The 18,444-nt window shown below is 40.5% G+C and overlaps 1 protein-coding gene across 1 annotated transcript; it reads right to left on the bottom strand.

Moving 5' to 3' along the window:
* Positions 1–4,404: 4,404 nt before the first annotated feature.
* On the bottom strand, positions 4,405–18,120 carry atg4c (autophagy related 4C, cysteine peptidase). The gene is made up of 11 exons (XM_022206612.2): positions 17,905–18,120; positions 15,753–15,873; positions 15,062–15,145; positions 12,864–13,094; positions 10,471–10,813; positions 9,593–9,663; positions 8,348–8,550; positions 8,038–8,116; positions 7,183–7,259; positions 6,582–6,701; positions 4,405–6,238 (listed from the first exon to the last, which is right to left on the bottom strand). The coding sequence occupies exons 2-11, from the start codon at positions 15,865–15,867 to the stop codon at positions 6,071–6,073; spliced, it is 1,491 nt and encodes a 496-aa protein (XP_022062304.2). The 5' UTR covers positions 15,868–15,873; positions 17,905–18,120; the 3' UTR covers positions 4,405–6,070.
* Between the last annotated feature and the right edge of the window lie 324 nt (positions 18,121–18,444).

Here is an 18,444-nt window from a genome sequence, read left to right as displayed (position 1 = left end):
TGGACAAACCTTACAGGCCACAGTATGGCAGAGACTAATGCTAGTTACAATCCAAAAGTCAGACGGTGCAAAGGCTGGTAGAGTGAGTGTGTGGTGGATGATACGCACTCCTAAATTCATAGCATGTCCTGCCACACACATTTTACACACACAGACAGGCTGACAACCTCCTAACCTCCACCCCCCCACCTTCTCTTTCACACGTACACTCAACACACTTGCCACCCAGCTCAACACAAGGCATGCAATAAGAAACAAGTCGACAGCTACACAGCAGGCAATATCCCCTGCCTTCAGCCTCGGTGCCTGTTTCGGATGCATCTGGTTAGTAAAAGCTGACAGAGGGCTGGCCATGCCTCAGAGGACAACAGAATGAGGAATTTCGGCGTTCCTCCGCATCACCCCTGAGAAGCAGGAAACACAGGCGTGCCCTCCTCCCCCCACGACGCTCGCTCACACACAAACACAAACCGGTGATGTGCTCCTAAGATTCGCTGTCACCAGGAATGGAAATCGAAAGCGGCACACACATCCGTTATCTAAATGTTAACTCCAGTGCCCTTCTTGTTGTCACAGCCGGGCGAGGTTAGCCAACACTTGGTGAGGAGCTTTGCTTTGGGCCTCTGCCATGGGAAACCCCTCTCTGCTGGAGGAGAGGAAGAGTCTGAAGTAAACCCTTCACAGCTTCATGCCAGATTGTCCTCTTTTCTTGCTTTGTTACATTATGAAGGTAAAGTATGGCAAGGAAGGGCTATCCAAATGATCTTATGTAGCACACATTCATATTCATGTTTAGAACTATTTGATTTGTTCACAGTTTGATCATTTTTAAAGAAATAATTGGCCGATTCCTTTAAGATCATTGAATCCAAACATTTGAATTCAGTCATGAATTTTATAGAAGTAAAATAAAATGAAACTAACTTTTTATTTTTCAAAAGGTCCCCTTCCAGTCTTGTCCCAAAGGAAGGTCACATTGTTACAAATAGTAATAATTTACACCAGCACGTGAACAGGAGCAGCTTCAAGGAATTATATCAAAGTTAATTACACTTGATTCAGAAAAAAAATGTTCTACTGCAACAGACTCCTGCTGGCATAAAGTTCTCAAGTTGCTGCTTCACACTGTCTTTGCATGTTCTTGTAAAGCAACTTAAGTGATCGTGTAGTATTCTCAATACTTGATTCATCACCATGCCTGTTACTGTCATTTTGTTAGATCCACGTGTAACGAGGTCTGTCCATTTTCTAAGCAGCTTTTTGCATTCAGTGTGGCAGTGGACTGAAGCCGTAAACTTTAAACAAATCACACTTTAGCAAATGAATGACGTGTTTATGTTTGAAATCAATAAAAAGATTTCATTTTACATAGTGATATCACAAATGTATGCACATTTTATTGAAAAATGAAATAATCTTCACTGATCTGTGCTTGACTGCTTTGCATTAATTGGACAAAATGTTTACATCTTTAAAAACCAAACTGAGTCATTTTGTTAGCTTTGAATTACTCGAGTCACTTTTAAAGGATCTCAAAAGTAGCCCTCATGCTCAGTGTGTTTTCCATTTTCTTTCATTTCACTTCACTGGAATCTTGTTGGTACTTCTTTGTAGTGCATGATTATTGTTATAGCCTCTTTATGTTGTTTTATAGTTGTAGCAAAGTTTTAATTCTGCAAGTCTGTCTAGAAGATGAAATTTTAATTGTTAATTATCAACAAATTCAATATATTATGTGCATATCATACTCTCATGTTGTGAATTAACTGAAAATAAGTCAGTGCTGTGTTGAATTGTTGCCTCCTTTATGTTGTTTTTGGTTCATCACAAGATCACGTGTCCTGCTGACATATTTATGTGGAAAAGGCTGCGAGCATTTTTCATTATATTCACTAATATTCATATTTAGAAAAAAATGAAGAGCCTTTGACCTGGTATGTATCGTAGGTCACATTCACGAGGTAGAGAGCCCTCAAAGCTCCCGTCCTGCGTGCTGCTGATTAATCACAGCATCATGACATCTGCCTGGCTTCAGCCCAAAAGAGATGTGTGAGGCATGCAGTGCCTCAGCACTTCTCCAGGAGCTCCTGTGGATGGGATACATTGGGGGTGAGAGGGTAGGAGGAGATGGGAGGAGACAAGTGGACAGTTGCATGGACTGACTTGAGACTCTGAATGTAGTGTAATGCCGCGCAGGCGGTATTTACGCTCTGACGGCTGCGGGATCTGGGAGCTGGGTATATTTAGCGGCCCAGAGATATCACGGCGAGATGAGATTTCAAAGTGAAGTACCTGTTTGAAGATGCATGGCATTCCACAAGGGTGGGCAACGGCTACTGGGTATAAATCTAGCACCCCTGCACCTGGTGTGAAGACAGGGAGGGAGTGTGACACCTAAGATTTAGAATGTCTAACACACAAGCCGTACATGTGTAAACTACACATTCATCCATATAAATTTACACACTACTTATGAATGGAAAAGACTAGCCGCATCAGTTTTTACTATCAGCGTCCACACAGCTACACACAGATGCGCATACTGTGCATATTACAGTTCCAACCATGTCTTTCCCTATTTTTTGTTAAATCTAATTCCCCTGGACATGGTCTTAGTGTCATCATCATGGTCTCATCTTGGTTGGAGGAGATCGTGAGAACAACAGGGTGAGAAGGAACAGAAATGGCACTTGGTGTATCATAGTCATCTTCTTTAATGTGTCTTAATTTCACAAATGTTGTCATAGAAAGAGAATGCTTTTATATTCATATTGTGTGCACGAGACACAAGATTGCTAAAGACACTTTGTCGGTGTTGAGTTTGAAGCTTCCATAGGTCTGAAATTAGGCACTTTTTGGTTGATACAATTCATATTAAATTAAATTAGTTGCTAAGGTTTAGAATTTTTCTTTTTTATCAAAAAAGTTTTCTTATAGAGGCATGTTTATGGTCTCTTGGGTGTTAGAGTTGAAGATTTATTAACTTTAAAGATGCTCATGAGGTGTGATTGCATTGAAAATGAGAACTTTGTACCCAATTTCCTCTGTTTTTTGATACTCACCTTAAATGACTTTAACAGCTTATCTTGGTATCAAGGGTCATCTGGCTGCTTTCAGATCACAACTTGGCTCTAAGGCTCGGGTACCTATGAAGGCTGTAGGACAAGACCTAATCAGGGGTTTTCTCTGAGGGCAGGTATCATCTTAAGATGTTAGCAGGCCTTGCTTGGTCCTCTTCCACGCTGATCCCTCCAAGAGCTGCATGCCGCAAGTCATGTCCTCCTTTGGATGACACCAAAATAAAATCTTTATAGGGCGTCTGTCTTTACGTCCACCAGCCCCCCTTTCTCGCCCTTCCGTCCATCTGTGGAACACAGGAATGACTATCATGGACTCCGTCTTTGTAAGGAATTTGCTCGGCTGCAGATTAGATTTTCAGGAATCTGCAATATCATTGACATTTTAGGCAGCTGTGTCAAACGACAGGGCATGGTCTGTGTGTGTGCGTGTGTGTGATCAGCTTGCTTTGTAAAGCCGCCACTTGCTTATTGCATTTCCCCTGAGCCTGTGGCTCATTAATCAAATATTCATGCATCCCGTGTAAATACATGGAGAGCACAGTCAACCCTCAGATCGCTCTTTTCCCCCCAGCTCAAATGCTCTTTCATGTTTCTGACAAAAATCCTAAATGTCCCCTCCCAATGCGTCCCTCCTGTCCTTTCAACCCTTTCTCTTCCTTTCCAAGGCACAAGAATGTCGCTGCATATCCTTTCTCTTGCATATTTGATTTGATGCTCTCGCTCTGTCCACACAGCCAGTTGCCCAGACACTTAAAAAAAACTTGGATGAACACACAGATCAGACAGCAGATCTAAATGATGCCTTTATGTGCTTTGCCATTGCTTCTCCATGGTAGAGAACAGATGAGGGATTCTTCTTCTCTCTGTCCATCCATCCTCACCCTTGCCCCGGCTCCACCACAGACAGACAGTTCCCTCCTTTAAAAAGCACGGCTCATCATAACACAAGAATTTGTATTGTACAGGAAAACAGTCCGGCATAGCTCAAACTAAGGGGGCAACAGACAGATTATCCATGGTAACAGAGCTTTGCACACAAGGATATTTTCTTTTCCTCCACAGAGGAACACAATTGCTGCCAGTGTCATTGGGTCACATTTTTTCCGGTTCCTGGTTAATGGGCTGTAGAGATGGTTAGCACGTACGATTAGTTTTAATCTACTACATTTGACTGGGAGAGAAAGGGATTGAATACATTTCAACACACCACTGAGGTTTGTATCTAGCACTGAAAATGAAGCGACCATTTTTTTTTTTTTTTTTTTTTTACTCTTCCAGAGTTGCTGTGAATTCTTCAGGTGGACACAAAAAAAGACAAATGAAGTAAGAAAGTGAAATATTTTAGACTTTATTCAGCTTTTCCGCCTGGCAATGTTAAAACCTTTTCTAAATACATTTTTAACTTAATTGATGCAAACAGACACGCAGTGCGGGTGTTTTAATGTAGGAAAGCACATGAGAAAGATTCAACAGTCAGAATACTTCAGTGTTTTTGAAGTAATAAATCAAAGTGCATGATTGAGGTTTGTAGCCTTACACGTCTTCTAGTGTACTTAGTCTTTTGTAGTTTGCGTAAAAGTGTGTTGTCGGAACAGCGATACTCACTCACTGCTGGAGAACAGAATTGGGAAAAATTAAAAGCAAGAAATGTATTAAGGAACCTAACAGAAAATGCTACAAAATACCATTTGTAAGAAAAATCTCTCTCAAAAATGCTGAAATAATAGCTTCAACTTAAACTACACAAATAATCCTACTGATTCGGACATTTACATTTAATACAGTATCTGCTTCTGTTCTGCTCTACATGTCATATACCGCAGGTCCAAAAGGTTCCGCAACCTCGTTATTACAATTCCCTGAATGTGATTTAACCGTTTTTTTTTTTGTTTTATCTCCAGATGCTGTTTAAAGTGTGTGTAATTCATAAACAGAGGATACTCCAACAGAAATAAGAATCCCATTGTAAAGGGTAATCTATACCAGATAGTGCTAAGTGAGGTATAGTACATGACACTTTTATGCATTTGACAAACTCTCATCACCACAGGTCACTTTCACCGTGATGCATAGTTCAGACAAAATTCATAACAGTCAAAACCACACAGGGACGACCAAACAATCATATCATCACACAACACCATCATGTATTATTGCTAAGCGAGAGAAATGAGCTGTGGTGTGAATTAAAAGAAATGCTGGCAGAGTTATTAAGAGCCTCCCTCAAAGCATGTGCTCCATATGCTTCTGTTGTTAAGGTATTTCAGACAAGTGAAGAATTCATCTCGTCTAATGAAATGCTTTTGGCAAAGAAGTTTGGAAAAGTTGCTTGGCTCTGTCTATCTTCAGAGAGTTCTGGGCTCATACTAATTAAGGGTTTTACCATACCTCTTAGGCAAATGCTAGTCACACTTAAGAAGCTCTGCCTAGATTGTAACGGTACTTCAGTCATAGTTACTGCTGTTATCTTTAAATTCCCAAAGATCGTCAGCAGGGATGTGTCGAACCAGAACTCTAGATCTTTATAAGCAAATTCCTTCAAGGCGTATTCAAGATGATGTAAGGTGCATTTAAAAAACTAAACCGAGTCTCCCAAAATCTGATGTGTTGATAAAGTCACTAACAACATCTCGTCTAAGTCTACAAAAATTCAGATGATGGAGCGAAATGAATACTGTTCCCCTTAATGCTCCTCTTTCCTAATGAGTATATAAAAAATGTTAAGCCATTAAATTCAACAGAGCACCAAAAAATGTCCCAAGGCTTCCTGACAAATTATTCAGTACTTTCACATTGCCAGGCAACAAATAATAGTCTAACCAGTTAATAGCAGTTTGGTCTAAAATTGCCCAGCGACAAAGTTCCAGGATGTATAAACTGTATTAATGTAGTTTTAAAAAGTTCCACAAACTCCACAACATGAAGCCCTGGATATGAAGCAGTTGGATTCATAAAAGAGGACTTTGCCTATGGACTTTTAAACAGCGCTCTCAAAGTAGCACAAAGTCTCCGGCAGTGGTGACCGTTCTTCGCGGGTCACAGATGAAGGGCCATTCTTTCTTCTCCGGGGTCAGGCCTGCCGACAGGTCGTAATCTCTGCCATGACCTTGTACGAAAGTGAACGCGGGGTATTTCTCCTTCGCTGATGGCTGCAGCACCTGGATCAACAACAGAGCAGAGGCATCTTTTCTCTCTCAATGCTAACTACAATAATTTTAATAAATATAAAGAAGTCATCTAAGCAGGAGTGTTGGAAGTTTAGGGTGGAGAGAGGTTTACTACACGTATCCAAAATAATACCTGGTGTGAGAAGCCCAGTTCAAATTCAGTCAGATTCATGGCTAAATGGTGCCACCTGCTGGTCAACTAATATAAGACTGACACAAGGAGTTGGCTCCATACTGAACAATGAATATGCAATCACGTTTAAATAATGATGCCAGTATTTGTGAAATAAAATGAAAGGCATTTATACAGTGATTTTTGTGTGTATTTTCCCACCTTAGACAGCTCCTGCCGGATCCTCTCATAGTCCTGAACACTTCTGGAGTAGAAACCAATGGTGCAGCTTGGGTCCATCTTGCTGAAAGGCATCTTCTTCGGTGAGGGGCAATGATATGACTAGACGAAAAGAGACAAAAGACATCTAAAAATATTCATCAAGCTGAAGGGCCTGGTAACTGCAGGGCATACATACACCCCATGACAGCATCAACACTAAATAAGACATATTCTGCTTCATTTGATGAATGAAATCCTATTTATCTGCTGTCACAGCATCCATAAATTTTGTACTCGGCTGTGTTGTCACATTGTATACTACAGCATGCAAAAGCATAAAACAAAGTTGCTCTACAGTGCTGTGTGCTGATTTTTATGTATGAGTCCTGAAATATTAAGGCTCACAATGCCTAGTCCTGTATTTGCCGTATTTCTCTTAAGTGGCAGCTTCACTTATCTGAGCGGCAAATAAATCAGCAGTTAGGGACTCTGTAATTGGGCAGAGTGCTGCTTTAAGATTCATACCCTTAAGTACTAACAGAAACTATTAAATTCACATTACGTGGGCCCCAGTCAGCTCGTCTGTGTAATTTCACATTACCTGGAGAGGGAAATCGCTGGTGCTGACATCCACAAAAGACTGACAGTAATGAGGGTCCATGTAAATCAAGCTGTCATCTGCAAGGACAAAACAAAAGACAAGTTATTCAAAAACATCAGATTATTACAAAAACGCGCTTCTCTCCAATTTCTATGCAGAGTAGCTCAAAGTCACCCGCCTGGCCTACTGTTAGGCTTGTGCGCTTCAAATATGCCTCCCAGAAGGTTGTTGCTTTTTAATATCCACCAGGGTGGATTAAATTCCGCATAATCAGATGCGTTTGTACAAGCACATTCTTTACACCCACAAAGAAGAGGTTGTCATTTAATTTTTGTGTGGGGGAATTACTTTTACAAACACGCAATTATATTCGCCCATTTGCATATGATAAATGCAGTGCTGAGCCGCGCCTTGGCAGGGAGAATGTATTGCTTGTCATTTAGACATCATCCACCACTGTATTTCAAATTGGTAAAATGTAAATGCGTAAATATTGACTGCCAAGATGTACAACTGAAGGTTCCTCCTAGCTCCTGAAGGTGATGAAGAGTGGCTCACTTTGGGGCCTGGATGAAATTTAATGCATGCCTCCTATGGAAATCAATTACAGCTCACAACTTGGGAGGTTTACTTGTGATAAATGGGCGAGGCTTTGATGGGTCAGAGAGAATGAAGTAAGCCCTGCTTCACTTGCTTCCATCTCCACTCCTCTCCGTTTTCCTCACGCAAACAGGAATACATTAACTTACTTTGTCTCTTCACATAAGCAGGGTATATTATGCAAAATAATTTGCTCTTCACACCAGCCGCTCTCTGTGTGTGTCTTTCTCCGTTTCCCATTACGCCAACACTAACCTTGAAATCCCACAAAGTAGCAGGCCTGTTTGGGCTTCCCTCCGATGATGCCTATGCAGTACTCCAGACTCAGTATTCCCTAAACGAACAGAGAAAAACAAGTTTCCTACTTAATATACTCCAATGACATTTAAACTGATATTTTAACTCACCATTCCCCACAGTGACTACTTTCTACCTGACTTACTTCACATCACCAAGCAGCTTTCTTCTTAAATATGTGAATGACCACGTAAAATCTGTCACCAAAATCTAAATTACAATGCTGAATTAATTTTTAAAAGTGCCCAGACCCAGATGTAGCTCTCACCTTTGCAAAGTCAAAGTACTCAGGATTGGTCTTCTCCCCTCCCAGCCTCACAGGGACGAGGATGATGACGGCTCGGTCGTCTGGCAGGGGGGAAGCAGATGCTGGTTGGTCGTTCTGTGGTGGAGGAGGGGCATCCGATGTCTCATCAGAGGTCTGCCCTGCTCTCGCTGCCCTGTGGCAATCGACGACATCAGCACTGTACACTGTCAAGGATCAATAACACAAAGATCGGATTGAGGTCACTTTGTCTGCAAGTCCTTTCTGTCTGTTCATGAGGCAATAAGTCAGAAAGTCCTGGATTTTTGTACGTCGTATTTTGCTGGTTTTAAAATGACTGCCTTTAAAAAAAAAGGTTGCCAAAAATGACCCAGATATCATCTAAATATAAGCAGATTTTGTCTTGATGCTTACATGATTTGTGGGTGTTATATATCTCACATATTTTACAATTCAAAACAAACATTTCTATTCTTCCCATCCACAAGTGTCCAGAAGTTTTTCCTCTTTCTGTTTAACACTTTGCCTCTGAAAGATCATTTTATGTTTGCTCTATCTGAACACGGTTTAAAAGCTGTACTCACTACGCATGCTAATGCTATTAGAGCTGCAACTAAAGGTTATGTTCTTTATCAGTTAGTATCTATTATGTCTGACATTGTCCCCCAGTGTCAGAGAAAGAGTATAAAATGCAACAGTTTCAAAGAGCCCAATGTAATGTCTCCATATTTCAATTTACATCTATATAATCACAGGGAAACTCTGCACATCCTCATATTTTTAGATGCAGGAAACAGCAAATGTTTTGCATTTTTACTTAATGAAGGACTAATAATTCCTTATAAAAACTGTTGAAGATTAATGAAATAATAATTTCAGCCCCAAATTTTATAATATGCATTATGTATACGGTGCAAAAGTTTCCAAAAGTCTTGTCTCTGTGACTCTAATACCACACTTTCAACACAACAAGACACCCGCTCTCCCACAAACAGCTATCTTCTGCTATTGAGAAGACAAACATGAATCAACACCCAAGTTATTGAGGTTAAGAAGAGGTCGGAGTGGGAGGTTATAGATGTGGAATGGATGTGTTTGTTGGGGAATAGACACAGTGAGACTCCTGTCACCACTTTAAGCAGCTCCAGCCGTACAGTAGGAGAGAGATGGGAGGAAAAAAAAAGGAGGGTCTGTTTGGGCGCTGTGCCCAGTATCCTGTTTTATCAACAGCAGGCTCATCTTTCATACCTGTGCAGTCCTGGGAGACATAGGCAGTTATACCCGCCAAGCCAGGGTCCATCGCCTCCTCGACAGCTTTCCTAAGAGAAAGGGGGAGGAGAAGAAGAAGAGAGAAGAAAGAGAAAGTGAGTGAAAAGGGGGAAGTTTAAATGTGGAGATAATTCTAATCAATCTTTATGTTATTTGACAATTAGCCTATAAACAGTCATGTTTAATAAAAAGTTAATGGTAGTTCAATGCGCAATCTTTTTAACAATAGAATATTAAAATAAGTCATGAGCTTGAAATTTCTAAGCTTCTTACAGCTTAAGTGTTTATTTACTCCATTGTAAACATCCACGTGGTTTTCTTGTAGGCACAATATGAAGCTTCATTACCACAAATTACAATTGTCCAATGTACACTACAGGACAGTGCCATGTCCAGGCTTTATAACAGTACAGCAATCTTAATACAGGAAGTGTCAAATTCCTGCATTATCTGTTATGCAGATTTTTTAATTGTGATTTTAGGCAAATAAGTAATCATCACTGTGTATTTCTAATTAAATGTTTTGCTAAAGCTGCCCTCGTAGTGCTGAAATGATGATAGGAATATGAATTTAGTTAAATTAAATGATTGTTTTATAGAAATTCATTAGGTAAAAAGGCACATTTAACATTTTATATTAGTATAAGCATTCTAAATGGTAAACTGAAAGAAGATGATTGACCAAAACACTAAATGAATACATTAATCAACAACAAAAGCAGTGTTAATTGCGCCTTGAACAACAGTAAATCATAACAGATTATCATGATTTGAAAAATAAAAAAATGGGGAATGTGATATACAACATCCAAGACTTACAACTCCAACTCCTGCTGTCACTCACAGATCAAACTTACTTGAGAATGTGTGCTACCACGGCTGGTCCGTACCAGTCCCCAGCCTGTTTTCCCATCATCAGGCCCAAGCGGACAAGCCTGTGGAGACCCAGCTGAGCCGAGGGACTGTCCCCAAACCAAGACACGAGAGTGCGGTGGTACGTTTCCTTCAAATGTGCACCTGCCTCCTCTGCAGATCCAGGAGCAGCCTGGGTTTGGGGCGGTGGTGGTGAACCATGATCGGGGGGTCTGGGGGAACCTTGCAGAGAAGCTTCGAGAGAGGCCACCAGACGCTTGGCTGCGGTGCTGGTCCACGTCTCTGTGTCTAAAGGCTGGAGAGTCAGTGCTTCCGACCAGGTCCAGTCTGTGGGTAAATGAGGTATGATATAATACACAAAACATCAGCTACAACGATCAAGACAAAGCAAAAACAAAGTAAAGTTTTAAAGTTGCAAATGGATACCAATGCTACTCAGGTCTGTTCAGGTTTCTTCTGTCAACACAAATTTAACACAACTATTTGACATGCTTCTTGCAAAATCTTAGAATAATAATAATAATAATGGATGATGAAGGCCAATATAAATATTTCCTATCAGTGCATCAGATGGAGAAAGATACATAACACTGATTTCCATTGAAGACGTGCTGCCATCACTTTTGAGAAACTAGAAAAGATTGGCTTAAATCTTCAAAGTATTTCTTACAAACATGATTGAGCAAATGCACGTAATCGATCTGAGCAAATGCAACCTGACATCAGAGAAAACAGATAAAGAATTCATACATCAAACTTTACTAGTAGTACAAGAACAGGCTATAGGTTTTCAGACTTGGTACTACCAATGCAAAATAATGAAATGTATTTCTCTGACCAGCTCTCTATGAATCTATCCAGAACTGATAATTCCACACATCACAGTTCCATTTAGAGTATTAAAAGCAAAAAGTGGTTCAGACCTTGAAATTGAAGGTTTCTACCTTAAAGAGCCGGTACCTTGTGTGCCTCGGTAGAAGAATAGGTGTCATTCTGTTCAATTATAACTTTGATTGTTCCAGTATTTCACTTTAACAGTGCCTTAGCCTTACAAACAGGGTGGGAGCTGTAGGCGGAGAGAATGGGAGTGGCCCAGGCTATAAAACGGACCAGAATAGAGTCTAAGGCATTAACAAAATGACCTTGATTCAAAGTGAATCAAAGTGAAATTGATCAATAAATATCCTGAAGTGGCCATTAGTCACTTTATAGAGAAATATTTCATTAGTGACATATTTTAGATTTGACAGAAGAACAAGCTTTAAATATTGTTTTCTAAATGACTGCATTAAACCGACAGTCTTTTCATTATGTGAACCCATAAAGTCTAGGGCACTTGAGAGACAATGGATCTCGTGAAGATATGAGGAATTCACTCATTTTAATGCCTTGCATCAACTAAATAAAACTTTCGGTTTCAGACTGAGAATGAGGAAACTCTGCAAACTGAAAACAAGTCTTGCTTCCTGCTTAGAAAGAACAGATACTGAATAACACCATGAGACTCTGTTGCTTAATCCACCTAAATTAGACTTCTATATCCAAAAAATTAAGATTATTCAGATATTAATTCTGTCCATTTAAACATTCAGGAGATCCAACAACAAATACTTGGAAGCAACAGGAGATCATGGAGATAGTCATTTACTATTTCAAAGCTAATATTTCCCAGCTAATCAAATCAGCCACCTTTTTTTAAACAAACTCAACACTGAGAGGTCTGAACTATTTTTGTCTGTGTGAACACTTGTCAACAGATTAATATGCAAAGACATTATGAGAACACAACAAAACAGCAAATTTGAAAAATTCAACAAGAAACTGAGCAAAGAACCTTCAAATTGAGAAGAATTTTGTGTAACAGTAACTTAACTTGCAGCTTTTTCTACTCCTTTAATTGGTCTGCAACTAGTGTTAATTTTCGCTGTCGATTATTTTCTGGATTAATCAATTAAACTAACTGTTTGGTCTATAAAATGCCACATAATGGTGACAAAAAAATCAATGTTCCCCAAAGCCCAAGAAGACGTCCTTTAAATGTCTTGTTTTGTCCACAACCCAAAGACATTCAGTTTACTGTCACAGAGATGTAAATAAAAAACAGAAAATATTCAATTGTAAGACACTGGAATCACAAACATTTTGACTTCTTTTCTTTAAGAAATTAAACCAAATACTTGATCATCAAAATAGTTGTTGGCAGTTAACTAACAATTGAAAATTTAAGTATTTGTTTCAGTTCTATCTTTGAATCACCACTACTACAATATTTAAACTCCTCTTTTGGAATTTTTTTGGCAACACTTTTCAAACATGTTGTTGAATCACTCTATGGGGTTTTACTGTAGCTCAGATGGGGTACCATCATCTTCCTCACCTCTGCCCAGGAAGTGCAGTGTGAGTGCCTGAGCCAGCATCATCTGTCCGGCCCTCAGCATACAGCCCCAGCCGCAGTCGGAGGTCAGGATGCTTCCCGGCAGAGGAGGGAACTCCTCCCTGTAGGTCAGCCACAAACGGGATGCAAAATCCTTCCGGAAAGCTTCCACGTTCCCCATAGCAAAGTCCTCATCAGAGGCTTCATAGCAGGCTTCAGGAACACTGTCATCATCTGAAGCAAAGAGATGACAAGTGATTCTCCGTATTTGCCGTTTACTTTTTGAACATTTCAACTGCTCTTTCTGTCTGGTGGAGCCAGAGCATTTTTATAAAACTACATGAGAACTAACACACTGTGTAGTGACCGGTTTTATGTAACCTTCAAATAGTTACGATAAAGAATAGGTGCTTAGTTGTTGATAAAGCTTATAAGGTGATTCCAATTTAAACAGCATAAAAAAGTACATGGCAGACATTTTGTCAGAAGTGTCCTTGTTCTGCTCAGGACACTGTGTGCATGCAGCCTCTTGTTTCTTTCTGTTGGCTGCAGGTTCTGGGTCAGTCTTGCAGTGTTCAGCAGTTTGTCTGACTTGTTTTCAGAGCTCTTCAAAGTAGGTTTCATCCCTCTAGTATTTAAGTGTCTGTACCAGGGCTTCAGCTGAATCCACAGCTAAACATAAAGCGTACACACATGAACTAATAAAAAGATGTAGAAAAGATTCTAGATTTGCATCTAAAAACATGCATTCAATACACCTCCTAATGATAGTAATTTGTGCGCTGGTAAAACAATAATAGTAAATGGTTCCATTTTAGGGGCAGCACGGTGGGCTGCGCTGAGAAAATTCTAAATCTTACCAAGTCTATTTGTCTTATTTTTAGTCAAAATGTCCCACTTGATTTAAGATACATTCACTTAACGAGTGACATTTCAGCAAGATGGAGGGACTTGTTTTAAGACAATGCATCTTAAATATCTTGTTAAGTCAGACAATCTTGAAATTAACTTGTTTTAAGTTGTATTTTAGAAGAAAAAACAAAATAAGTTTAATACAACTCAAATTAGGAGGTTACATGAAAGAAAATATCTATTTTTCAGTGAAAACCTGCTATTTTTTTAGCATGTCTGGCTTATTTTAAAATACCTAAGCTTGACAATCCTGGCAAAATATAGCTTAAAATAAGTTTTCCCAGCGAACTTTAAGATCGCAATATTCTAAGTATCATATCATATTTCAAGAAATCCTACCAAGCCATTTTTCACTTGTTCTGTTGGCAGATTTTTTCACTTATTTCAAAGTAAAAGTTCCTTGAAATAAGTTTTCTTTTCTTGTTTTGAGAGGGGCATTTTTTCCAGTAGCACTTTAGCCTTGCTTCCTCCCACAGTCCAAAAGCATGCCCAGTAATTGGTGACTTTAAATTATCTGTAAGTGTGAATGCGATCATGATTGTTTGTCTCTGTATGAAGCTCTGTGATAGACTGGTGACCTGTTCAGGGTGTCCCCTCCCTTCACCCTCAGTCAGCTGGGATAGACTCCAGCCCCTCACAACTTTAATCAGGATTTAGCGACATACAGATAATAGATGGATGGATGGCACTTTTAGTTGCTGGATGGAACTCAAGTTCAATAAGTATGTGTGAAGCCCTCTTACAGTCTTCACTATTGGTTGTGTCGGGGGGCCAGACTTGAGTCTGTGGAGGCCGTGGACAACCCCTGGGTGTGGCCCCGATTGTCTCATGTGACACCACATGGCGGACATTTTTATTTCAGGACAATTACTTCAAAGAGCTGTAACATGCTCTGAAAACATAATGGCTAGAGTAAAACTATTGTCCTTCTGCTTTAGTGACTAAATATTTATGAATGATGCTTCCTCCCAACAGTGAGCAAAGTGTTTGTTATGTCAAAAACTATTGAGGCAATACTTTACCAGTTAATAGTGTGACATGAGTTAATACTGTTGTTACAGAGCTTGATCATCATAATTATTGGTGCATGCAACCACATACATGTTTGTCAGTGTCATTACAAGGAAAGTAGTGGGTGTGTATTTTACATCCAACTGTATTTGTGTGCACGTGCTTTTGTGTGTGTGTGTGTGTGTGTGTGTGTGTGTGTGTGTGTGTGTGTGTGTGTGTGTGTGTGTGTGTGTGTGTGTGTGTGTGTGTGTGTGTGTGTGTGTGTGTGTGTGTCATACCTTCAGCCTTGAAATGGTAACACTTTCCCAGAAGCAGCACTGGAGAATTTCTACTGAATGAGGTCTTTGGTTTGAGAGCCCAGCCTAAGACACACAATAAACAGACAATATATCACGATTTAACTGATGGTTTTGAGAAGAAAAGGCGCTTTAATATCCTGTTTGCTCAGCTGACTGGCACACCTACTGTACAACACTCATCAGTCAATGTGCTGGCTCAGTCCCAAGATTCCTGCCCACTAACATACAGATTTTGTCCACTTTCTTGTTAGATGAACAGCACAGAGTGACAGTTGTGTTTTTAAACAAAAAGCAAGCAGTGAGAAAACACACAGGGTTGTATACAAACCTGTGTGGACAGTACGACAAAGAACTATTTTAAGGGCTGACTCAACAGCAGTAGGTTCTTGTCTCATTGAATCCTGCTGCTTGTTTACGTTTGAGTGTTTCCTGAGTGTTTGGGGAGGATCTTACTGTTGATTTCTGCATTTGAAGCCTGCAAATTCCAATTTATACAACCCGCTAATTCAAAATCTGACATGAACAATGTGCTGTGGAGTATACTGACAGGTGAAAACAGCACAGCAGTGATGCATGAAGGCTTTAAGAACAAAGTGGACACACAGGGCTAAGCATGGGTGGCAGGGCAGTGTGTGTGTGTGTGTCTGTTTGCCTCAAGCAAATTACTTACTGTACTTCACATTGTGCCACACTGACAAGAACTTTGTCTTCAATTTTTCCACCTCGTCGCTCCCTTTATTCTCCATTTGGACCAGCGAGGGAGGGAACCCATTCCCACACAGCATACAAACCTGGTACGCAGTGTACACAAACAGGTACCTGGTCAACTTGTGCGTTACTTATGCAACTTGTGTGTATGTAAAACCAATACATTACATCTCCGTAGCTACTACTAATGTACATAATAAAATAAAAATGCGATTATTTGCTTGTCATGACAAGTACAAAGTATAAAAAATGACACAAGAATGAAATTGTCATAAAAATACATAGCTTTATTGTAAGACAATCAAGCAATGCATTACAGCTCAATCTTACATGCATAGCTCACAGAAACAAAGTATATTCCTTTGCAGTATATATTCTGTCCATATGCTTTATTGTCAATCTGCAATTGATAGTAGTGTCTCTTAATCCTCCTGGGGCCTATTTAGGCAGCTGATTTCACTCAGGAGGTGTCCAGTAGCAATCTCTTTATTTGCATACTGCTCCCACAACTTGAAAATGTTTGCTTGCACAGTCTTGGTCTTGGTCTTCTGGTGGCGAGTGAGTTTGTTCATGCAGACAAGTTGGACCTGCAGGGTTACCAAACATGCTTCTTGATGCAGGAGCTCAACCATTTTGTACAAATTCAGACTGGGGGAGGATCTTGCATTCAATCTGTTGTGCCAACCCTCCAAGTCATTATTTGTGCGTACAGCTTGACCATAAACACTCCATGACTCAACAGGCCATGTTTGATTGTCAATCCAGGTGTAGCGCATGTAGTCAACCAGTGGTAGCAAAGGTGGTGTTGCCTTTTGTGCCAGAGCCTCGAAAGTTTGGCAGATATGCTCTGGTGGCAAAAAAGGTAGAGCAAGCAGCTGCTGGATGTAGGTATGGATAGCTCCAGAGGTCTGGTATGCCACCTTTAGTCCACATTCAACAGCATGTCTGAACACAGCCTGAGTCCAGTGAAATGAACAACCTTGAAGAGAGACTCCAGGAAACACTTCTCGAAGTGCAGACCACATGGCAGCCTCAAAGTCCAGGATAAATTTAGTCACACCCATCTCCGGAAGCAGAAACTTCACTATTTGAAATATATCAACATAATCTTGGCGCTGTCGTTGGGACATGATGATGAAAGCTAGTGGCACCTGCTTAACAGCATCATCCTTAGTTATGAAGGTATGCAGAGAAAACATCTGTTTGAATGGTTCCTTGACGATCTTGAAAGTAGCATCAATGAAGACAGTTTTTGCTTTGGACAATAACTCTTGCTGGGCAGTTGTTGCGAAAAGCAAGTGGCGGGCATCCTGTGTGTTCACATCATCCAGTAGAAAATCTTGCGGGATGTGGCTTTCCTGAAGAATGAAATTCAAATCCTTGGGGTGGCTGGGCCTGTTCTTCTGTCTATGTCTATTGGCTGTCCTTGTGATATAGTCGATCTTGGGCATGCTGGCTGGGAGGAGGTCTTGAGTAGACTTCTTCACTAGTACATCCTCAACAATAGCTGTGGCCGAAGTGAAAACCTGGTCCTCTGCTGCTTTTTTTTTACTTCAGCTATAATCTCCAGGCAGGCGTCTCTTCCAGGATCTTCACTGTGGCTATGTGGCTGTCCACCCCATGTGAAAGAATCTCCATCTTGATAGACCTTTGCCAGGCAGGAAGATCCTTTCCGACGGATGCGGCATGTCCATGTAGTCCTTTGGTTGGTACACTTTTTGTCCCTTGCTGTTTTATTGTAACTATGCCATTTATTGTCTACTAGCAAGGGCTTTCCACGCTGTGACCCATTTGGGATAATGCGGAATGTAAGGCTGTCTTCTATGTCTGGCACATCACTGGGTAGACATTCCATGTCTATGGACTGTTCGTCTTCCTGCTGTACAGACTGAAAACTGGCCGAGTTGTATGCCGTTGTCAGACGCGCAGGTTCTGTTGATACGTTTTCACATTCCATGGCTTCATCATCCGTCGAGTTTGCATACGCACGAGTTTGCATACGCACGAGTTGACCAGTATTCCACAAACACACACACACAGCTGAGTGAAGCAGTATCACTTCACTCTGGAACATTACATGAAATTACAGCTTTCAGTGAATTACACCTCGTTACCTTAGAGCTCCTTCGTTCCTGCTGTTTTCCGCTCACAGACGCGCCGTAACTCAAAGTACAAACGGCACATTTTGTTACGGAGATAATTTAACACACTATCTTTCGTCCATGACTTGCTGTGGAACTTAACATTCCCCTGCCTTTGCCAATGTTTACACTTTAAGGAAGTGGAGCCGACAAGTCAGGTGATCTCGCGGTGTTTCCGCCGGGACCAAGGAGGAGATTGGTGGATGGCGCACTCGAATTGAAACTTGAGGTAGCCCGAGAGGGCGGGGTTTCACTCTTTTTCAGATCATTAATGCCGTCTTTTCCAATACTCCGCTTCTTTGGGTAATTCAGTTAAACAAAACAAGCGCTCTGTGTTGTACAAACGTCAGAGTGTGTAATAAAAAGTATTAATCACACTTTATTGCTGTTACGGCAAAATGTTGATGGTCATCTTAATGAGAAACACTGCTGGTGAATAGGATACAAAATTTTATCTAACAAGTACCACTACAAAATTTCCTCACCTAATAACTTAGGCGATATTTAAAATAA

This window comes from Acanthochromis polyacanthus, chromosome 4 (assembly GCF_021347895.1).
Source record: "Acanthochromis polyacanthus isolate Apoly-LR-REF ecotype Palm Island chromosome 4, KAUST_Apoly_ChrSc, whole genome shotgun sequence".
NCBI classification, from domain to species: Eukaryota; Metazoa; Chordata; class Actinopteri; family Pomacentridae; genus Acanthochromis; species Acanthochromis polyacanthus.
The sequence above is the reverse complement of the archived record's forward strand: the minus strand, read 5'-3'. Positions and strand labels throughout refer to the sequence as shown.